General features: G+C 39.4%; 1 protein-coding gene across 1 annotated transcript in view; it reads right to left on the bottom strand.

Moving 5' to 3' along the window:
* rngtt (RNA guanylyltransferase and 5'-phosphatase) overlaps nucleotides 1–24,952 on the bottom strand; it is a 97,700-nt gene that overhangs the window by 30,392 nt on the left and 42,356 nt on the right. The window contains exons 11-12 of the mRNA XM_086189092.1: nucleotides 23,596–23,760; nucleotides 6,425–6,493 (exon numbers count right to left, since the gene is read on the bottom strand). Coding sequence (XP_086045218.1) covers nucleotides 6,425–6,493; nucleotides 23,596–23,760 — 234 coding nt within the window. The remainder of the gene's footprint in view (nucleotides 1–6,424; nucleotides 6,494–23,595; nucleotides 23,761–24,952) is intronic.

Below are 24,952 nucleotides of genomic sequence, written 5' to 3'. Positions count from 1 at the left end.
CCATTCACACTCACAGTCACACCTACAGTCAATTTAGAGTATCAATCAGCCTCGTCCCCTCTTGATGTCTTTGGACTGTGGGAGGAAGCTGGAGTACCAGAGAGAACCCACACAGGAACAGGGAGAACATGCAGACTCCACACAGAAAGATCCTGTGCTGGAGCCGGGACTCAAACCCTGAACCTTCTTGCTGTGAGGCGACAGTGCTGACCACTGCACCACCGTGCAGCCTGCGTTTAATGTATGAATGTTCATTGTTCATGTCGTCATGTCAGGTGGAAAAACCAGATTTTGAAACTTGAAATGCAGTCGCAGGAAACATGATTTGGAGAGAATAATACATGCAGTGTTACCATTAGCTGCATTTCTATTACAGATGCGCACACAAGCTTTCACTCACATGTCAGGGTAGTGGCTAAAAAGGCTAGCAAGCTAGATATTAGGGCTCGGCAGTGTGGTTCTGAAAAGGACTTAAAAATCTGAAACTGCAATTATTTTGACTGACATTGCAACTGCAGGGTGATTCACACTATTTGAGAGAATTGTCATTGTTGTGTCATTATCCACATTTTAATAGACAAACATGTATAAACTGGTGATGTAGTAAACCGAGACGTTTTCTTAAATTAACACTCAACAGAGTAAATCCACATTCACAAAGTCAGTTTCTCAAACCAGTTAGAAATGAACCATGAATCTATAATTTATAAAACTAAAGTCTGTGCAAAACCAGAACAAGTCATACTTATACTGGTGGGCTGATGATTCATTTGGGCTCTACTTTTCATAACCTGAATACTGTGATTCACACAGGCCCCCCCAAAAAAAAAGTTGTGAGAGGAATGGGTAATGATTGCTCTGCTCTGGGAATCTCTCCCACAGAATCTCACAACTGGGAAAACTGAGGGCACAATTAAGACAAAGCGTTTTTTTGTTTATCCCCCTCATGATTTGTAGTTAATAACATCATGGCTGCAACAGCAATTGCTCAGCTCATATCCAGGACAATGTGAATTTCTTTTATACGGTATGACCTCTTTTCACGCTGTTATCGGACATCTTGATATCAATACAATACAGATTATTTTCAGCAACAAACATCAATTCATCCTCATGTCTATTGTATGTGCAATGTTGCTTATCTTGTTTTGGTCATCCTTCCACCACCAGGCTTGCAGCTGTAAAGGGTTTTTAATCAGTGTTTCAACTTGTCTGTGATGCTGAGCTTAATTGGGTGAGGGGCCTGTGTTGGTGATACTCAGACCACTGTCACACTGGCTGTGGTTAGATGCACGTGATCAATTCTGCTCTTGCAAATGCAGTGAATTTGTTACAAAAAAAAAAATTACTATTCTTATTTGTATTATTAGCATTAGCATCATTGGCTCTGTTAGTACTGTCTGTGAACAACCATAATACCTGAGACTCTCTAGACTGGAGTGTGACAAAAAGAGCAATCATCAGATGTTTCTCAAAAGCGCTGCTTTTAATTGTTTTTAATTAACACTAGATGCCTATTTGCATTAGAAATGTGTCACATTCCTGGTGTTTAAAGCATATTCCTGACAGGTGATTGGGTCCCATCTCTTATCACACACAGACAGCTTAAGTAGGGCACATAGAACAATCTCTTGGGGGCCTTAATTTATGAAATGAACAGTAGGTACCCTTACACGAAGATGAGAACTATACAGGGAGATGGAGAAAGGCACCTGCCAACAAAATGGATTTGCCTGAACAACGGCTCGACAATGCAATCACTTGTCTCTTTGACTGAACATCTGTAAAATCCCTATAGAGATTCTATTAGCGCTATTGAAGAGTGATCATCAGGAAACTGCCAACCGTGGGCAGCTGTATGTTCCTGACAGATGACTGGGACATGGATGCCTCTGGTGTAATTTCCTCAGCCAGTCTGACAAAAGCTTCGTACATCCTAACGACCCTAAAAGACAACCGCAGTGCTTTCAACAACTTGTCTGACCAATGATTCATCACATTTGATCCATCAAACTCACCAAGCACACAGTATGCCTCCCAATTCATGGCGGGCAGCATCAAAGCTACACATGGGTTCTAAATCCACAATCCAACATAATAACACTCACTGCTCTGCATTATTTACTCATAATGGCTTATTTGAATAGGCAGACAATGCTGTGTCAATCAATAAGCCGATGACAAAAGCTAAAGGTCAAGAAATTGCATGCATTTTAAGAAGGGAATTCAATCGCTAAACCAAACAATGTCAGGACTTTTATCAAGACAAAATTTACATCTAAAGTCACCGTTTGCAAAAGCACTGTTGGCTCATCATTTGTGTGTGCTGTAGACACCCGGAAGGCTGCAATCAATACTTCCTTATTATTACCTGTAAATATGAAACAACCTGCAGACACTTTTCTAATTCTTGATGTACTCCATAAGATCATATAATTTCCTGGTACATTAGATTTCATAGAAAGCCTGAATGATGCTGCATTATTATGAGCATTTAAATCCAGCTGCAACCAATTCTAGATCGGAAAACCAATTACAGGTTAGGATTGTTTACAATTTGGAAATTCAATAGAATCTCCCAAAATAATCTGTTTTTTTTCTTCCTCAAAGTATTTCTAGCTTGAAGCTCAGCTAAAAAAAAAGGGTGATACAGTTTTAAATGATCTTTCCCAAATAAGCTAATACAGGATCCTTTTCCGCAGAGTTTGACACATTGGACTTGAGGACTACTCCTTGTTCCCAGCGCAAAGATGTCCGACAGGATCAGTGTGTCAGGATTTTTTCAGGGGATTTTTTTTTACAATGTGTTTGTACTTAAGTATTATTGTCTCTTCAATTATTTACTCTGAATATCAGACAGGAGGCTTTTAGTGGATGCAAACTTTCCATGAGTGCATGAACACCTCTACATGCAGAAAATATTGCGAGACATCAAACCAGCAAAACTGAAAAGTGGGAATTCAAAATTTGACTTGACAGAAGAACCTTCAGTAAAGCGGAGAATGAATTAAACTTCTGAAATATCGTTCACAGACAAGTGAGAGCATTTTTTTCCACATCAAATAAAATGGCTTCTCAAACTTGTCGACTAATAACAGTATTTTGAGGGGCAGATGCTCCTGGCTCTCGAAGAAAATGGGAGATGACATAATATCAGTCAGCAAACTGATGTGAATGCACAGAACATGCCCTGAAACTGCTAGCGATGTGCACCTTAGACCATGCGCTTTAGATCACTTAAATAGGACCCTTAACATTACATGTGGTTAACATCCTTCCTCCTAAAGAGGGACAGAGCATCTCAAGCCCAAGTTTGAACGTATCAAATAGGTGCATGGAAAAAACAACAACAAGGTGAACAGATAGATATGTATTAGAAATAAAAAGAAAATGGGGCAAGAATTCTAAGCACCCCAGACAGAAGACAAATCTGTTGCCATATTGAGCAAGACAGTAATGCATCAAAGAGCCTTGGAGAGATGTCTGCTTTGAGAGGCAGATTGTCTTTACTCAAAATGGAAGTCTGGAAATCTGCAGCTCTGTATACCCATAAACCTCCCTTCCAGCTGTCCCGAGGAAGTTGCTTCCTGACGGCTATATTCTCAGTTATATCTGTTATAATTCTGTCCAACTAGTGAAGGGGCAAAAATTGAAAAATGCTCAATAACGAGAGGAAGAAACAAGCTCTGTGAGCTTTGGTTGCTCCAGGGGCCGAGTTTGAGCCACAGGATTGAAACAATTTAGAATTACCCAATAGGTTATTCTGACACATACACATAAATGTTTGGGCACACTTCGTATAAGCTTTAGAGCATGTGCTTTTGGCTCTTGTGTTTATATGAAACCAGTAATTAAAAAAAAACAAAAAAACATTTGCATCAGTGAATTCAGGGTTACGACAGGGAGGAAGGTTTTTGGCGTGTTCAAGGGTAATGTTTTTGTGTGAATGAATTTTCAGAATTTTACCCCTTTTTATTTCCTTTTTTGGGGAAAAAAATGACATTTTAGGGTGTTGCATGAATATCTATTTGAGAATACAAAATGTTAATATTTATGTCTCTATGTGAAAGGCAAATATAGCATGTATTTCTGGAATTTTGCAACCTGGGCATGCTGACAGGAGGAGCTGACGCAAATGGCCAGCACAACCATTCAAACAGTGACTCACGCCTACAGGTAATTCAACTTCTCCAGTTAATGGAACCTTCTAGTTAGGGAGGAAGCCATGACACAGTTGACAGGTGCAAACCAAGACCTATTTCGCAGTGAGCAACACAGATACCTGTACAGTCAGGATGCCCAATCAATCAAAAGTAATCAATAACGATCAATAATTCCGTACAGCTATGTTCATGAGAATGTAGCTTTCATACAGGGAGATTGGTTTTCATCAACAGCAAATTAATGCATTCAGCAAATACCGCTCTCTACAGTCAATGTCGTTGACCATTGCAGAGTCTGCCATTCTCACGCTGGATTTGTATTTGCAGAATGAAATCAGAATCATTATTGTGAGTGTTTTGGGCTGACGTCTTGATCAAAAACAACACGAGTTTGCTTGCTTGTGCTGCAAACAGACACACCAGTTGGTCTTCGATTGTATTCCCGACAAAGAAGATGCTTGATTAGTCTTTGGTGTAAAATAAACCACAGTTGCTGAGACAAAATTGATTTCACATCTCTATCTGGGCTGTGGCCAGAGAAGTAAAATGCTTTTAGTCCACAACGCCATCATGAGGCAGCTGTTAAGTCTCCTGCTGGCTGTTAAGGTTTCATCAAAGAGAGGTTCGATATTTCCATAGTAAAAAAAACTCAGGTGTCCAGAAAAAAAAAGAATTTGTACCTGAAATCAATTCTTTAACACAGAAATGTGTTAGCTTCAGTCCAAAGGGGGGAAAATGAGAATGCTGTTTCTTCCTGTTCAAGGTGGGCTATTAGGTAAAATAATCAGCTGTACTTTATACTCACAATATTCTCCCCATAGTACAGAACTGAAAATGTATCTATTAGGGATGGTCTAATTCATCAGCCATATCAGTCTTGGTCGATATTCACCTTGTTGACTGCCATCAGACACCTGGCCGATAAGATGACAATCATTAAGGCCCAGTGGCATTTTATCTATAAATGCACATATACAAAAACTACTACAACACACTAAAACAAGAAATGTGTCAGAAATGTGTAAGATGCAGTCATGAAACTTTACTGATGTGTTGCAGAGAGGCTTTGCTAAACTAGGCCAACCTCTGACATGGCTGGAGCGTCTTTTGGCAAAGTTTGTCACAAGAGTTGCCAGTGTGAATTTGATTTCTCGTATTGTAAATGTGCATGTGCAGTTTTGGGGGGGTTCCGGGAAGAGTTGCAATTCTCAGAGGTTGTGAGCCCAGCCGTAAACTGTGTTTAGTCATATTACTGTACTTTAATGAGCTTTGGCCGATACTGTGAATTTTATCCATGTTTCAAGTTCTTGAATAAAAAAACACAGTAGCTCTCTGCAGATATTGTTCTTCCATTAACGTCCCCCCCAATGTGCCAACATGGCTGTTATCTGAAAAAGCACATTGTTAGCAGCTGCAAAATCCCAGTACATCAGTGCTCAATCATGGCGATCCACTCCAGTCAAATAATCTGACTCTGGCCAAACATAAATCAATATTCTGTTACTACATTGTCAAGTTCACGACTCAGAAGTTTTCAGAAACATACTTTGGTGTACTGTTAAGCTATAAAAAAAAGTTTGTTACTTGGCTGTTGTGTTTGAGCTGTACTACACATCAATTTGTGTTGGTTCTTTTCAAAAAGCAGCAGCCAATGAGAAACTTGGTTATTGGTCAATAGAGCTTAGGGGGCTGGCCTTTGGTCCTGCCAGAAATGGGTGTAGTCCAAGAAAAGGATACCAAAAGTTGATGATTAGAAGTAGTAAAAGTGTCTCAGGCCAATGGACCAAAATGGTTTGAAGTCATACAGACATGGAGCTGAGACCAAAAGAAGACAGAGTTCCAGGCTCTCTCACGTTATGTGTGATGGGATATTTCTTCTGTAACATAATGAATTATAGATCCATGAGTCCATCACAGGAGAAGAGAAGGAATAGGCTTTGTGTTACTGATAACCAGGCATATCAGTCTTGCAACCAAGGCCATTTATGTCGAAACACAAAGTGCCATGCGTCTGCCATGTCTGTGTGACTGTGCAACATCTTACCGAGAGCCTTGTGTTTCTGTGAATTCATGTAGGAGTGTGGTTTCCTTTACAATACTAGAGGGGTAAGACTGATCTAGTGTCAACAGCGGGTGGTATGACAAGCTGTCCAGTTCTTATGCAGCCATTCACTGGGAAGAAAAAACTACCAACCAACCAGTGAGAAAAAAAGCTAAGGCTTTGAAAAATGACACACTGTCATACCGAGATGAAGGCTTACCCCGTTTGGCTGAAAGATAAGTCCGTCAACTTCGTGGCTGACCTGGGATGTGAAGCTGCCTTCCAGTAGCTGAAAGATAAAAATACGTTTTAGAAAAGACACCATTTCAGTCTAGCATAACTAATAAATGACAAGATGCGTAGCGGGAAGCTCTTGCTGGGAACATGAAAGGACATTGATTTGTAAAGTAAATAGTATTGACACTGCCTACAACATCTGACCCTCTGAAAGTAAAGGAAGTATTGAATTACAACATAACTGAAAGGCTTTTCACCAGATAAATGCTGGTGGGTTACAAGCAAAAGTCTGACGCCTTAGTGTTTTTTTTTGACACTGCATGGTCCTAAAAATAAGCACTAATCTCCATGAACGATAACATATGACTAACGGTTGTACAGCTGGAACTTGATAGAGAAGCTTGAAAATGAGATCAGCAGCAAATCATTTCGTTCCAGATGAGCGTAAAGAATGCATTTCATCACTTCCATTATCACCAAACAGCTGTTACAGAGAAAAGGAGCTAGTGATGCGCAAATGGTACTTATAACTGTGGGCCCAGCAGTTAATCCACAGGTCATGAAAAATAACATCCTGAGAATGAACTTTAGGGGGGATCCAAACCAGATATCATTAATGGGAAAAATATGAATTCTGCAACATTCTGAAGGAAAACAGACATACAGGCAGAGGTATTTCATGCAACTGTCTACAGACTGTGCACATCTCATGCAGACCAGATGCTGCTCAGCATAATTCAAGAGGTATTATAGAAGTGGAGTGAAATGTCCATGCAGATGAGGGTAATAAAATGAAGAAAATAATTCCCGGTTGACTTATGGGGAGAAGCAGATGGGATGGCGTAACAGCCGATCCGCGCATCCCTAAAATCAACCTATGACACCGTATTAAGTGGAGGATCCCTCCGAGACAACAGAGCTTCTTTTACAATACAATCGCATTTTCTGCAAGACAAAGCACATCATCAACAACACTGTGCTGTAAAAAAAAAAAAGACAGAAAGTATAGTAAATACAGCCAAAGTTGGCTCAACTATAAAAATTAGCAGGTGCATTTTGATTAAATTCCAAACAAGTAACAAATTTGCAAGATGGTGGAATCAAATAAAAAGACTTTTATGCTTTTGCGCTGTACCAGGAAAGATATGAGCTGAATACAACATCCTCAGTCATATTTGAAAAACAAGGAAGATATGAGATGAAAATGCATTTGCTGGCTTATTCAACTAAATGTTGTTTACAACAACAAAACTAGGGATGGTTGTGACAGTGCACGACTAATGCGTCTCGCTTTCTTTAAGATGAATTACCAATCAGCAGCAGGTTGATTTCCATACTGCTGCGGCATGGCGAGGAACCTGCTGCTACTGCTCAGAAAGCAGGAAATTAAGCAGTAAATGTACTAATAATGGGACGATTGACTGCAATTTTCAGATAACTGGCCGATGCCTACGCTCACAAGGCTAAGTAACTAAAACCATGTTTTGTTTTATTTGGGTTTACAATTTTTTTTCTCTCAGGAAAAACAAAACAAAACAATAGATGCTTAGATTTCTAAATAAGTTCTTTGCTGTCAGAAAGCAAAACACAACATTACATTGACTGGTATAATTAAATCAGTGTATTCTAAATCAGGTGCAAAAAAAGCCCCAATTGTTGTCTGCATCATATTTATTGGTCACTGACCATTCTGCTGTTTAAAATATCTGCACAGGTAACAAAGAGGCCCATGATGGTTGACTCCTAAAATGTACAAGTCTTAGATTTTCAACTGTAATGCGATCCTAAATGCCCGATAAATATATAATAGCACTTATCATACTTCCAGTACACGGCATTTGATTAGAGACATTTGAAGGCTTAACAGTTCATTCCTGAACGACCAAAAAAGGAAATAAGAAACTATTCAAAAATATTTCTAAAAGTCTGTCCAGGGTACTACAAAACTTCTGCTTCTATTACTAAGATAAAAGTAAATAAGATATTGTGAATAACAATAACATTTTTATGATAACCTACTGAAAACTTGAACTGATCTTTGCTTCTGTTTGTTCATAAAGAAGGTAGATATATTTGTGGTGAGCAGGAAATGGCCTCGGTCGATAAATTAGAGAGCGAATGCATTAGTGAACACTATAGTGGATATCGGGTATCATGTCAATCCCATTATGACAAACTAAAACAGAAACCAATATGTTTTTAGAATAATACGACAGTGCAGCAGTACTGCACTCAGAGAGGTCTTTAATAGCATCGTATCTCATCTCCAGAATCTTCCAGACAGTAGCCTTTTCTACACAGCCTGCTCGAGATAAGAATATTGCACCGTTATTGCGCCATGCTGTTGTGTTTAAAAAGAACGCAGAAAATGAGGGGAATGTTCCGTCATTAAGCTCGCAGCAGCCGAAGTCAGCACTGGAACGGTGAGATAGCCTCACACCAGATGGCGATACTGTCACGCTTCACATCATTCGTTATGGAACGCTTGCATGCCATCCAAAGTTAAATTACGTGCCCGGCCCGATTCACACCAGCTGTGTTTGAGCCAGTGTATTAAAAAAAAAGAAAAAAAGAAAAACGACATAATGGCAGGTTCAGTTTTATGGTGGTGTTGCAGAATTTCAACATAAAAATCGAATTAAAAATGCCTGCATCTCTCCATTCATTCCAGCTCTGATATTTCAATTACCAACTTGGACATTCCTCGCGCTTGTGACGAGTAGCTAGCGGAGCGGTCAATCAGAGCTCTGATGAGCCGTGACACAATCACGACGCAGGAAATGACGGATCATCATCTGTCCTGGCACTGTACAGGCATTAGAAGCTCAGTCACAAATGCAAAAAAGCATGAACAAAAAGTAACACAATATATCTCTAATGCATGAATCTGGCATATCTCAGATGCTGAGTAGATAAACCACCTATGATGACACTTGGTCTTCCTCAAAAATATCTTTGAAGTAAACAAAATCAACTATAAGATACAGCAGATAACATAATATGCTCAAACATACTGCATTTGCTCACATTTTTAGATAAATGGAGATACAAATACGCAAATGTCGTACCTATTCAGTCAAATCTATTGGGAATGCAACACTCCATGCTGTGTTTAGTCGATACAACCCAAGGTCTCAAGCACTTAGCCATTCCTATGCAATCATACAGTAAAGCATTGGATTCAAGAGCAATTTTTGATGAATGCAGGCCACCCCTCAATAAGTCGAAGGTAGATGCACAATTTTTCTGTGCCAAGTGCTAACCTGGTGAGACCATCATCTCACAAGCTCAAGAGTAGAGCCCTGGAACTACTTCTGGCTCTCGGCCTATCGAGAACCACTATGGAAATTTTTAAAGTACTTAAAGCGAATAATGAATGTGTTCTAACTGCTCTTGTGTCAAGCAAAAGAAATGAAGCTGCTAATTCGTTCTGGAAGTTGATGACACAGCAGGCAAAACAGAGTGGTAGGAAGTGGGCTCTCTCAATGCAGAAAATGTTAACACCGACGTTAGTCGAATAAACATTAATTTAAATGTAATTATTGTTGAAATAGGCTTAAGAAATTCCACATGAACAGGAGGAAGTAACAGTGGAGGTCCTCAGCAGAAAATACCTTTTCACTGTTCTTCAAACTGGATTTGACATGTGATGGTGTCACGTTTTGTAACGTTGACTGGCTGAAGGATTGCGTCCGAGTCTGACAAGGCAATGGTCTGCCCTCTCATAGCAGGTAGTTCAACTGATATAAACTTTGGAAAGAAAGGTTGGCTCACACAGGGAAAAGATGGACTGGACTCCACTGTGAGGTTGTGAAGTTATATATTTTTCACATCACTGCATTCAGGTATTAAGAGCAAATGCTCAGTGCAGAACAGACTCTGCTGCTGATTGTAGCATCGTGTAGAGAGGCAGTGCTCCCATTGAAAACAATTAAAAAGGTGTTTCGGTATCAGGAAACAATGCTTTGGTGGACAGAGCTCCTAAAATGAAAACGTAATCAGACTACAACTGCCATAACCTCTTAAGAATCCACAATGTGAGAAATCCACCTTCGTTTTTGATTGCAAGCAGACACCTGAGACATGCAAAGCTTAAGAAAACTCAAATCAATGAGGGCTGTGGTGGAGAGAATAGAAATGGGGCAAGTGAGACAGCAAGAAGACAATCTCTCTTCCAAACCTACAACCCTTTGCCCTTTGGATCACGTTGCTTGTTCAGATATAACACTTTTGACGCTGCTTTGATGGTATAACAGTTGCATGACTTTTTTTGTGAATACAAAATTAGCTGCGCTGGTTCTACAATTATAACTGATAATTTGTACGGATTAAATAAGGAAGCCATATTCTGCCATGTTTGCACCTGTGGAACAGTATTTACTCTCCTCTAAGAGTTCTTTTCTCTCTCTTTTTTTTTTAGAGAGATTTAGTTGTGTAACTTAAACAAAATGGTAATAGAGGAGAAGCAAAAACTGGGACAAGTTGAAAGCAAATCATGGCTCACCAGCTTGACATTACTATTCTTCAAAAAGTGAGTTCCGAGGACATATGTGAAATATTGAGCCATTCGCTGGGTGCAGCATACATTTACCTAAGATAATAGAATATAGTTTGCTCCCTGAGTAACATCAGCGCTCCTCTGAATGATGTCATAACAGATCATAACAGATCACACAAAACTCGAAAATCATGCTGACATGAAGAAGGGAGATAGCTAGACTCAAAAGAACGGGTGCCTTTATGAGGGAATGGCATGTAGGCGGTAAGATCTAGGAGTTCCATTTCAGTGCTCTTGCCATCTTAGCACATCCACCCACCACTTTCGCCAAGCACAGTGAACCTTGGATGCAGAGATGAGCAGAAAGAAGACTTCCACTCACACACCCACCTACAGTAAGGAAGTTCCTTGGAGCAATAATGTAGAGAGGTAGCAGCAAGCCTGATTTCAAGGTAAACCTCTTGTGGACGGAAACACAAAGCTGTGCTTGATGCAGGATTGTGTGGGTGGGGGCGAAAAGCACAGCCCCATTAAGAAATCAAGCCTTCATTACACACCTCGGGCTAGAGACGAAAAACTCAAGCACTCAGGGAGACAAATCAACCACTAACATACTAAGCAGTGTCTTTCCCCTCAAGAGAGCCAATGTTATGGTGATGGAAGTTGGATCGGAGTCTCATGTTTAGGCTCATTTCACAAAGGGACACAATGACTGATGATATATGGCTTGGACGTATCAGGACAGTGAAGGATGCCATTCACCTTCAGTGCTATGTGGTCTTCCTTTTACAGAGGAATTTATATTAGCTCAACTGGAAACCCAACACCTATTCTTGTTTTTTCTTCATTTCAATAATAAATCCATCCATCCATCCATCCTGGAGTCTATCCCAGCGGCTTTCAGGCTTTTTGAGAGGCGAGGTTCACCCTAGACAGGTCTCCAGTCCATCACAGGACCAACACATATAGACAGACAACCATTCACTCTCAAAGCCACACCTACAGTCAATTTAGAGTATAAATCAGCCTCGTCCCCTCTTGATGTCTTTGGACTGTGGGAGGAAGCTGGAGTACCAGAGAGAACCCACACAGGAACAGGGAGAACATGGAGACTCCACACAGAAAGACCCTGTGCTGGAGCCGGGGCTGGAACCCGGAACCTTCTTGCTGTGAGGCAATAGTGCTGACCACTGCTGCCTCATTTCAATAAATAATGATGACAAAAAAAGATGAAGGAGAAATAAATTTGTTCTGTTCCTTTTGATTTGTGAAACAAACACCAAAAACCTTTATCACTTTTGGGTCAGTTTGTGTTCAATGCTGAGATGTTCCAGATATACATAAAACATTCAAATTGTGTTGTGCATTTAGTTTTTGCTGAGTAACAATGCATTTCATGTGATGTGTTCTGGTTTTTAAACTTAATCTTGACTATGAAAGTCTATTTCTTTTACTCTTTGGGCTGAACTAAACAGAATGAAAAGATGAAATGAAGGTAATGCAAAATAAGTTTTCAACTCAATTCTAAATCTCTTCGACAAGATTTAATCTCTTAATCCAACCATATACAGTGCAGACAGCACCACCAAATAAATCAATGTCACTACGATAACAGGGTCAGTGACTAAAATAAATCAATACGCACATATCACACTGTGAGCGAAAAATCAATTTCTGTTGGCTAATTGCTGACAGACTGATGGGATTTTTCAGGTCAGAATAAAAATAACAAACTAACACACCATAAATACATAAACTAAAATACATAATTAACACAGAGTAATGGGTGTGTTTCAGTTAAGTAATTAATAAATTGGCCTGAATACACACAATAATTTTCAGAGACAAATTGGACGAAGCTCATCCTTGAACACAGTAAAAGCTGTTCTGGTACTTTTGACCTCTTTCTGTTTAAAAGGTAAAACTTGTATCCAAAGCTAACAAGCTAGTGTGTCCTATTTCACATTCTAACCTGACCCCTCAGACAGTTTGTTACACAAAACCATCTGAGAAACCCGAAATATAAAAGGGCAGATAGTTAAAAAACAACCAACAACAACTTGGCAGGTTAGAGGATGGACCTTCTGTCTATCAGCAACAATCACGCTTTAACTTCGACCAATCAGATGAACAAACTCACGCAGAAGCTGAAGCCAGCTGGTAATAGAAGTGGAACCAGCTTTACCATGGAGAGGGAGCCTTCAGTGATTTTATTTGCTCATCTGTAGTAGAAGAAATATTCTTCTGTTCACATGACACTGATGTAACAGAAGCATCTGCGTTAACTTCTTCTGGATGTTAGTGCAGACAATTCTTTTGGTGATGACACAAGCTCGTAGCCCCGAAGCTACGCAATGTGGATTCTTGGGTGATCTTACAAATGCAACTGCCTCGTAAGTCAAGTATCCAGGTATCCAGCTGCATTGAAATGCTAACTTATTTATCTGACATGAGAGTGAAACTCAGACAATTTCCATTCTTGCACTCAGTAACGATCACAAGATTTGGTTGGTGACTGAAAATGCAATTGAAATAAGCTTCCACTGTGGCTGGGGGAGTAGCTTCAGAAAAAGCTGAACTATTTTGTTGGTCCAATTAAAACTTGACATTTGAAAGAAATGGAATATGATGGAAATGTACTTTTTTTAATTGAACTTATTATTCCGGCATGTATAAAACTCAGTGAGGGCTGCCCACGTTTAGAGTGGCTCTGGTTCCGGAGAAAATTTCCAATTTATTTTCTCTATTCATTAACTTTAAAGCAAAGCCTTATACAAAGACTTTTAACCTGGGACTAGGACTGTATGAGTGACGAAAAAAATACAATTGCAAGTATGATATGTCATATTGCCACACCATTCGCAAAATTAGAAAGAATGTTCATCATATCGAAAGTCTAATTTTCACTGACACCCCAATCAAAATGTTGATGTTTTGATTTTGAGGTAATTTGTTTCTTACAAAGATTTAGCCAAACAAAGCTGTTAGCCTTAAACATCGCCTTTGTACAATCTGACAACTGCAGTCGGCGAAATTTTGATATTCTGATCAATTTTTTTAGCCTTACCCAGAACCAAGCAAACCAGCAAGCACACAAATTGTGACCAAAATAAATATGATTAGGTGCAAAAAGGTAACAGGAAATGGAAAAAAGGGACAGGTAGAAGACTGCACATAATTACCTCAGGAGTCGAACAGCTACTCACTCCAAACAACTTTGCAAACCATATTTCTGTGCAATTTGTTTAAAAATTTGATTTTGTAACCTGTGATTTTATGGGCAAATAATATATATAATATTCTACAATGCTTGCTCGAAATTGTCTTTTCGTGGCTAGCTTCTTCTCGAGTGAGAACTTGTGAAAATCCATCAGCCCCTGGCATCATTAATGTAAAACATTATTGCTTTTCTATAAACTAATCAGAAGTATAAACTAGCAGCACAGGATCACATCAGTGCTGAGGCTCCTTTTCCATGCAAAACCACCACACACCTAAATTGATATTATACACTTTCCATTTTTGTATTTTCCTGCTGGCTGCTCATCCGTGTTGCTCTGAGGTTTAGATGTGGGGGTTGAATCAAAGGCAGACAGGATGAATTGATATTCCAGGCAGACCACAAGGCTGCTGTTGCTGAAGGCTGCTTTCAACCCTAATGTGAATGGAACCTGTATGCAGCTCCCTATTAAACAAAAAGCCCACATCAGAGTGTCGGGGCACGGCTGCTGCACCTTTGGCTGGCCCGTGGGTCAAACAAGGTTATGCACTCTGAGTAAGTGTAACATCTTTTGTCTTTTGATGAATCCAGTTTTTGTTTTGTTTTTTTAAATCATGCATGCCAGATTCAATTCTAAGCACCGATTTTTATTGTAACGGGGAAAGCTGACGAGAGACATTAACATTTGGAGGATTAAACCAATAAGGGATGGCGTTAAAGTAGAACAGCCAGCCAAGAGTGAGCAGAGATATCCAGGCACGGTGTGAAATCGAATTGAGGTATAAGGACAACCTGCTGTGAAATGCAAAGGATAGATCTTAGAATATTTTGGAGAGAATGACTGCATTATTTTGCATTTTGTTTGTGTATGTATTAGTGGAACACCCAGGGGGGCTTAAATCAAGTGTTTAAGCACATAACCTGAAACATAAATGTGACCTGTGGAGACAAAACAAATCTTTGATCCCCCAAAGAGAAAAGTGAAATGGACATTGATGCAGGAAATGACACCCAAATCAACTTTTAAGATCGGGCTACAGCACAACAATGGAGTCTTTGCTAAAGCTACGAAACTGCCAGGTACACACACCACTGAACTGCCTCTGATAGAGAAAAGATAAATGCTCAGCAAGCCGAGCACAGCCCACACTCTCAAGACACATTCAGCCACTTAGATGCAGACAGATTAAAGCTGTAACAACCAGGAAGTAGGCAGCTCTTCACATGCTGCTGAAACTGGGACGCCTGAGAGACACTACAAGAGGGTACAGTGTCTACCCTGGCCTACAGAGTTCAGGAGTTGGTGGTAGGTCAGAGAAAAAAAATTCCTGATGAACTCGCTAGTTGTGTGTGTGAAGAACTTGCTTCCCTTAATGTGAAAGTTGATGGGAGCCATCAACCCATTAGAAAAAAGGAGAAGAATAAATCAATACCTTGAAGACAGGAAAAGGGTCATGTTACCCTCATGCTTTACCTAAAAAGTGTGTTTTATTTCCTTTTTAACAAGAAGCTGAGCTCCACAATGCAAATTTATAAAACTGTGTGTTTTTACTAAAGGAAACAGAACTGTAAGAGATTTTAACAAACAAATCCTTACAATTTATATGAAAACAATGCATCAAAATGTTATAAACATATGAAAATGTCTACTGTATATTACAGTAATTTTTCTTATTTCTAAAATACCAACTACATTGGGACTTGTCAACCTTTGAAAGAAGGTGTATCAGGCTGCACACCATTAGGAGGCCAGACAGGAAGACAGTGGATTGACTCGATTTTCAAAATAAAACAGCATGTGCAGACTCTGACAGACCAAAAAGGACACAATGTAACCACGTGCACGATAGAAATACGCAAGCCCCGGGAAAACAGCCCAAGTAATAGAGTCTGAGCAAGCTAACAAAACTAGGGGGTGGGTGGGCAAAGCACAGAAATGATTACAATGAATGAAAAAATTATTCTTGAAGAAGAAAATGGATTGGTATTGTCATTGTAGCAGCTGAGCCAATTATCTCAGAGGACCAAATGCTGAGCGGAATGGAGGCAGGGATGCCATGACATCACCATGGGAAGCAAATGAGGCAGAGTTGAGGTGAGAGGCAGCACAAACACTGAAGCCCTGTTGACCTGAACCAAGGATGTATGTTTCTTTCCTTGAGTGAACAGACATCCCGGGCTGATGGAGGGCGCACAAGCAGAACACATAAAAAAAGAACTGCTGCACTCAATACCTACAAGTATTCTGTGGTTTGCTCTCCAGTGAATATGACCTTTACTATATAGATGCACCATACAGCATCAGATGTTGTATAATATCTTTGAGGAAAACAAAACAACAACAACAAAAAAGCAATTTAGGTAAACAAACATTAGCCATTGAGCATCTTTCCTCTGTGGGTGGGTGAGGCAGGAGATACAAATGAAGAAGAGTATTCCATTTCACGACCTCATTGTGTGAGCTGTTTAGCGCTGTCAAATCCAATACACATAAAGGAGAATTTTTAAAGCGTCATTTACAGATTAAATTGTTTTGATGTTAAAACAGAAGGCATGAAACCGCCACAAATTAAATCAAAAAGACCTCAGATTATACACAATAGTTTGATTTTTCATTCTTTAAAAACAAGATAAAAGAGGCAACTAAAATGGGGTCCTGGGGTCTTGCTTTTCCATCTCCAACAGCAGGAGACTAGACAGCGGAGGTGTGAGGTCAGTGAGCATCAATGAGCCTGCAGACTGACAGTACTCAGCTAATGAGACATGCTGTTGAGGGAGAGATATTTTCTTCTGGCCTTGTCACTACAAACTTGCTCAGACAGAAAAACAGGACTCCCATTGATGGGTGGGGATAGATGGTAAGGGGAGAGCTGTGAGAAATGGACATCTACATGGAATGAAGTACTACTAATAATGATGTAACCCAGTGGAGAGATGGGTGAGTCAGGCAGGGATGAAAAGCCCCAGGACATCAGTTATGTCTTTGGTTGCAGTTACTCGACACAACTTCTGGTATCAAAACCTGGGCCTTTGACACCCAAGCAATTGCCTTTGTTGGATGAAAGTGATGAACCTTGCTGATGGCTTTGCTGCTGTGAACCATTCAAATTTTTCACCTCAGCGTCGGGCTCAGCATTTTAATCATTTGAACCTGAACGCCATCTGTGACTGACCGGTACAAGTTCATCTCCTTTGGTGACACCTCATAAAGAAACCCAAACATAGAGAGAGTGCCATCGGCTATGAGGAGAAAAAAGAATCTGAATGGATTTAAAAGGGTGGGTATTTACTGCAACAGGAGCTGGGCTGAGATCCCTGCACTCATTCTACAACCACCAAACAGCTTAACAAGCGGCGGCCGTTTGAGGGCCACAAGACAACAACAAGTGGCAGTGAACCAGTGACATCTTTTTCTTGAATACATAATTATTGATAATTAACCTTGAGCTTAACCACAAACTCTGCATGGAAATGGGTAGGGCTGAGCAATTAATCCAAGCATAATCGTGACCACCATTTTGGCCTCCTGCGATTAAATTTACATGGCCAATACACTGCTTAATATTAAGACAGATATTCACTGTCTGACACAAATGAATGTTTCTTATTGTTAATAAAATTTAGTTACATCATGGGAAAGGGCCTGCTGCTGCACATTGATCACTTTTAGGCAAATAAATATCACCCTTTTGGGGCCACCACTAGTTTGCACCCATTTTCACCCATCACTACAATCAAAATAATAATAATAGTTATGATAAATTAATTGATAAAAAAGATAATTTAGGCCATAATTACACAGCCTACACTAGTATGACCTATAAGGGAACATAAAGTTTGTAAACTGGAGACAGAAAATGTACTAATTCATGATGAAGGAAGGGCATAAATAGTTCTCCAATACATTATTATTTTTTGTGTGACGTTAGTTCAAATTATGTATATTTCGATGTCGATATAAAATATGTAAAACAACTTCCTCCTTTCATAACTTCGCACTTGCAATTGTTGAATATTGGAATTCTGATATCTTTTTTTTTGTAATGTGAAATATGCCCAGACGGCCGCCATGCTGTCTCTTTCTTGCCTCTTTACTCAGCGCGTTGTCATATCTCGCGATGGCGCGGTGCTCAACAAGTTTTGCCTTACGCCCCTCCCAGCACATTCACACACAGACCACAGACACGACGACGCCTAACCAACACCTGCCCCCACACACTCACTGTACCACAGCAGCAAGCACATATAGGCCTAAATTGTCAGCTGTTCACATAGGAGAAGATGGTGACATCGGACCCATGCCGATGAATAAAAACATGACAAACACAGGCTGATACCGATGTGATGACCGATACATCTTGCGCCCCTATTTGTTGTACATCAACATTTGAGCACTTGGCTGGCAATCATACAATTGTGAGGATCAAACACAAGCCCTTTCAACTCACCAAAAACTGTGACTTTATGATGCATTGGCCCCAAAGTCTACTTTACAGTTTACATTCTGAGAAGTCCTCAATTCTTTTTCTGCATTTTGTATTAGGTACATAATCTCAACTTTAATCTCACTCAGCATGAAGAGGCACCATGAAAAAGACCGCAATCTTACAGAAGTATCCAAAAACGTACTTTGTGGATCCTTAAATGCAATTTCAGTTGGAAATAAGTATTTCAAGATAAGACTTTTTCCCTCTATCAGGACTCCTGGGACGGGCTGGAAATGAAAGGGTGATGCCCTGAGCTCGACGGCAGATAGCGCTCTCATCAATATATAGGAGGGTTTTCCGTTTAGAACAAATTTCTTTGGGAGATATGATAAATGAGCAAAGGGTATCAGATTTAATGTGAAGGCAAAGACAAATTAACACTAATTTCTTTTCATAATCTTGACGGGACCTAATTCTGATTTGACTGGATCTGGGTCACCTATGAGTGACATTTAATTACAAGAATACTCTGAAAATATGAGGCTAATTTCAAACGATGCTAACTTGAAGAATGTATAATTTCCTAAACTGAAAACATTAAAAAAAATCCTTATTTATCCATTACAAAACACACTCACTGTTTTTTTTGTGTGACAACAATGAATCCCACAAAAAACCACACTTGATGGTGAAAAAAAAAACTTTGCATATCCAAAATCATATCCAAAGATATGAATCCTTATAAAAATAAATTGGATGATTTTCTTTCACTTGTTAAGCCTACTTTCAATGGAAATTGCCAGCATTGCCATCACCTCTCAGCAGCCCCACAACTGGAACATTCATTTCTATAATCCCAGAGGGAATATAAACATTATGGATGGATTATCCATGCAAATTGCCAATGCTGCTGCCTTCAGTGAGCAAGAAAATGACCTGAAATCTTGACATGAATTTAAGATTTCTAATTTCTTGAAAGGAATACATACCTCTGCCAAATACACTATTCTCTGAACTTCCAAGGATCAATTAACAGGAAAGACATTTCATGTATTTTGAATCAAACACTGCTGCACATATTTAAGATAAGTGCAATTACAGACTATTAGACCAACTTCCTTTATGAAAAAAAAAGTACATTGACATAAAAGTTTTCGGACACAAGTGTAGCATGAAAGGGGAAACAAAAACAGCAAGCCTTATGTGATGGTAAAATCACAACAGAATTTTGCACACAGAGCAGTACAATACAGTAATGTCTTCAGAAATGATTTAAGCCTCTTGGGATTTTGTATATTTAATGTTTTTTCCCGTCTAATCTCTCCAATTCTTACTTGCTTTATATATTTAACGTGTTTTGCTATGAATAAAATTATTCAAGCTGGCATGGATGAAAAGTTTAAACATGGAGAGGGCCAGCTGATCATACTTCCGAGATTGAGAAGTTTTCTTTAGACCTTTTCTGTTCCAGTTTTTTTTCCTAAAGGGAAGGAGTTTCTATTGATTGATCACATAAGACGGGATTGACCTTCTAAATCCTTGTGTTTCCTGGTTTATTGAACCAGATTTGTATAGAAGAGATGAACAAGATGTCAAACATATGCTGCGATTCAAGATGGTACCTTTAAATTACTCGCAAGACTGCAATCGGGACATTAAGATCAAAGTGACTTGTTAATTCTGCCTCAGAAAAACAAAGTGGTGCACATCTGTGAGGGGCCTCGTCAGTCTTTGGAGAAATATTATGTAAAGACTGAAGGGGGACATCATTTTCAAGATAAAAAAGTAGGGCAAACGAAGTACCAAAAAGGTTCCATCCAGTTATTTATTTTTAAACTTTAAAAAGGTTGTGTGGTGTCATATGAGATTGTGAAGGACTCGAATGTGTCCATGACCTGCTTGTTTTGAGGGATCGTAAGTATCATGCTACAGTCAAGGTTCCATCCATTGCAGAGAATCAAGCACAGTGGGCCTTTCTGTTAAGATGAAAAAAAGAAAAGGTTGAAAAAATAAATTGTGATCATTAAGTGATGACATCACCATGCATGGACCTGTATGTGTTCAGTTTAGGACATTTGTCACTGAATTTCTCACAAGCCAAGCCAAGCTGTCGAGTTTGGCAAGAAGAGTTAGCAACAACTTCTGTCTCTGGCTCACTCTCACCTTATACTTATAAAGGATATGAGCTTGTAGTGTTCTGTGACTCGTAAAATGGTCTTATAATACAACATGAAAAATAATCATGATAAAATTGTTATCTAAGATAAAACTTAAAATATGGTTCGTCAGTGAAATAAACCTGAGGTTTGTTGCACCTTTTTTTTTTAAAAATTCTTTTGTAGCAAAAATAACACACAAAGGTATCTTTGGAATTTTATCAGTACAGCTTCATGATACTACTGTCCATAATGTAGTACATAAAATAAGGGCGTGACATAAAAAAAGGTACCGAGGCAATTCTCATCTCAATAAGCAGGTAGTTTATAAGCAGCCAATATGTTTAATTCAGGGACTTTAGTTCTCGGCTTGTGAGAATATTAACTCTTTACTATGAAAAAAAAATCCTGATTTACATTTTATGTTCAAAAGGCTTTACACATCATCTTGAATCATGTCCTTTGCTACCTGGTTTTATCAGCCTCTGAGAAGATTAAGGGCAATTTTTGAATGTGTAATTTAAAACATTCTTTAACGTTGAGCTTCTGATAGCGGCATCAGCAGCAGTTTCTACACACTCATAAAAATGATGCTCCTAATTCTTCATAAAAGTAATAACACTGGATCTTTTCCCCTCTTTTCAAATCATGTAGCTACTTGGTTCAAACTCTGGGCCATCTAGCAGTTAGCTACTTATATAACATGCTAACTTTTGGTTTCTGAGCACACCAACACCAACTCATCTGGGGTGAAGGGCTGTAAGTTTTTCTTTGTTTGCCATGGACATTATCAAAGGTTATAGAGTACAAGGTAAAATATTCCCTGACAAAAGTATTCAATCTAAAGTGTACGTTAATTTATTACTGTATCTTACTGGTGGACAGCCCCTTTTGGTCTCTGGCGAAATGACGGCAGTTTACCACAGTTCTCATCTAACTGCAACATTGGTTTGGCCACACTGAAAATTCATCTTCTGCTAGCATAGTAACAGTTCAAAGTGAAAGGAAATACCATAATAAATTTCCAGGACAAAATATGTTATTTTCAGGGATATTGGGTACTTTTTTTTTTTTTTTAAATCAATTTCTAGGCATTTTCATGACTGGAAAACTAGTCCAGGCTTTCCAGGAAGCATGGGAACCCTGATATAACCCTTTACACAAGACTACTTTATTTACTGATGTTACACTTAGCTGTACTTGGTAAAGTGAAGCCTCACTTTCAACCATTTCGCCCATCAGATTGATATGCATACTGTATACACAAAACATTACTGACATGTAATGACCTCAAGTTTTGAAAATCTAATTTGCGACCTTTTAAGGACCCACAGGCACCCTGAATGATGGGAATTTCCACAAACATATTAACTGGCTGAGCCAATGTGCAAATTGTGCATGACAAAAGCGGGTCTTTGTAAGATAATTGGACAAGTGGCGGAAGCAAAAAGAATAAATGGACACAACTGGTGGGGAAATAGGGTCTTGCATGTGTCAGCAATGGAAACCATCAGCCTAGCAACAGACAAAAGCTGTCATACAAATCAAGCCAGTGAGTGCACTGTACCGAAAAGACCTTGTGTTCGATATGCCATGAAAAGGAGGGCTGTACTGCAAGGAATTAAGAGTCAGATTCCAGCCCCCTCTTTTAATGTTCTGTAAAACAGAGATATGACTGTATGGGGAGCAGATGGCCACTGACCAGCACAATAGAGCAGTCAGAAACCACTGAAGTCCCAGTGACTTCATTTCTAGAATATCTTTATCAACATGGACCCCAAAGGGTGAGGGTGACCCCTTATAGAGAAATGGGTATCACAGGGTGGGGGATCACAGCAAGGGTAACAGAGCAACTCATATGTTTATGAATTTTATGACGCATATAGACAAGAACTTTTGGATATCAATGTTGGCAAAGGAAGATAATCACTCCATCCTCAGCTGTTAATGTAGCAGGCCTAGATTTCCAACTGATCTTGACCAAAATATTGAATCAATGACCTCCCACAGAACTGTTATTAGGGTGTAAGTGAAGACCTTTGAAGAGGGATTTCAAATATTTCATACACACACACACACATTAGGGGTGCAACAATACATAAAATTCACAGTTCTGTTCAATACTTTACAGTTACGGTTTCTTATTTTTTTGACATAGAAAAAAGAGAAAGGACGTTGTGCACCCAACAGAGGATGGACAAGATCTGCCAGAACATAATGCAGCAGTGTCCAGTGAGGTGGGGGAGATGTTGTTTGGCCCTCCGGTGTCTCTGGGCTTTGTACAGCAGGTACAAGGCAGCCATGACAGTAACAACTGTGGTTCTTGGAGAATGGTGGACTAAATACTGAATTCAGACTGATTTGCCATGAACAAACATGATGCTGTATCCAAGAGACATGCCCCTCCAGTCATGTCCAGGCCAGAAAGGCGAAGAATTAATTGGATCAAGTGACATATTGGCACAACTGATTTTTTTTTTTTTTTTTTACTTAAGATGTGAACAGAGCTGTGTAGCCCTCCATGGGCCAGGGAAAACTTCAATGTCTGGGTTCAGTACAGAGTATTCACAATAGTCACATGAACCAGATTATAGGGGACAAGCGGCTAGGCATAGTACGGATCACCAATTGTGGGTGTGCTTGTGGACGTAGTCGCTCTCAAGCTAATTAACCTTGGCAGAGTTTACCAACTGTTAGCCTGGTGTACACTTCTTCCAGGGAGGCAAATAGGACAGGAGAATTTGTAGAATTTGTGTCATGTCTTATCGGTATATTTTTATTTGAAAACAGTACATGTTCTAACTAGTCCGTTGCAAAAGGAAAGGAACTGGGGGGGTTCTTTCTTCAGATTACCTTGCGTGTTGCATGGATGTCAAAGAAGGGCTTATTTCGGACACTGAAGGGCTCCTTGGTTTTGTCAATCTGTTGAGTCTTCATCTTTTCCAACCGTGGGAAAATGATCTCCTTTTCAATGCATACCAGCCTAGTAACGAACTCACACTGGCCAACAGGCTGTCCCTGTAACACACATACAAAAAAAAAAGTGAGTCAACTATTAATGTACACTGACAATTAATGTGATGATTAAAATTATGTTGCACTTGACACATAAATAAATAGAACAATTATTATTCCTGAAATGTATCAAAGCAACAAGGCAAAATAATACCTGAATAGTCTTTTTTTTTCCTAAATGCAATGGCATGATTTCTCCAGGTTTAGATTAGAACCATACAATATAAAGTTAATCTTTAAGGCACTTTTTTGAAGCTTTACAGAGGATGCCTTAAAGCATCAAGCCAATAGCAGTTTATTTTTTCACAGTTATTTATTTCACCTTGGGCAGGGATCAAGTCAATGGCGCAACTACCCACTGCCTTTAAAAAAGCAATAAATATCCTGATGCAAAGATTCTGGGGATACTTAATGGGTAGGTTGCTCCAAACACAGTTGGCCACAGTTCAGCTATAGATAGAGGCTCTTGGTTGCTTTTGCTTCTTCAAGCTATCCCATAGTCACAGTTGAAAGCCGGAGCACTGTGGGGTTCATACCATCTGTTGTAGTATTTATTGTTCGTCAAGCTAATGATACTTCTAAAGGATGACTTAATATCATACTCAATTGAATGGTTGGGCACAGCAACAGATTAAGCGGTGGGATATGACCCATCAAAGATCTAATTCACATCCCCAAATGACAATGTCTGACCTCAGAGATCAAGGTCAGAGTCAGGGGTTTTGTGATGTCGCACAACTCATAGCCCCTCAAAAAATGGACATTGCACTAGACGTTCAAATAGAAGGATCAATAAAGTAAATTGGCAGATTTCAAGTATAACTGGTATAGTCCTGCAATGGGCATGTAAAAAGTGACCTAAATTGTTGGATAAAGAATGAGAGTTGCAGGGAGCGGTTGAAAACCTGGTTCATTCTCGACAGAAAAAAGTCTGTGTGAATGTCTCTGAAGCTTTTCACATATCCAAAAATGCCGGAGTTCATCAGTTCTTTAAGTCACTATACACAGCATTTCATCTGTAGTTGAGCAGTATGCAGGTCAACATAATAAACACAAAGAAATAAGACTTTGAAACCAGCTAAGCACATGTGAAAAATCAACATCAAAAGTACACAGTCCACCAGAATCTTTTTTTTTTCTCCTTTGTTACTATGACAACACATTCTTCCCATGGCTGGTCACACAAAGCTGCTCT

This window comes from Aulostomus chinensis, chromosome 20, assembly GCF_037954235.1.
Source record: "Aulostomus chinensis isolate RoL2024-O1b breed Wild chromosome 20, RoL_Achi_v1.0, whole genome shotgun sequence".
NCBI classification, from domain to species: domain Eukaryota; kingdom Metazoa; phylum Chordata; class Actinopteri; order Syngnathiformes; family Aulostomidae; genus Aulostomus; species Aulostomus chinensis.
The sequence above is the reverse complement of the archived record's forward strand: the minus strand, read 5'-3'. Positions and strand labels throughout refer to the sequence as shown.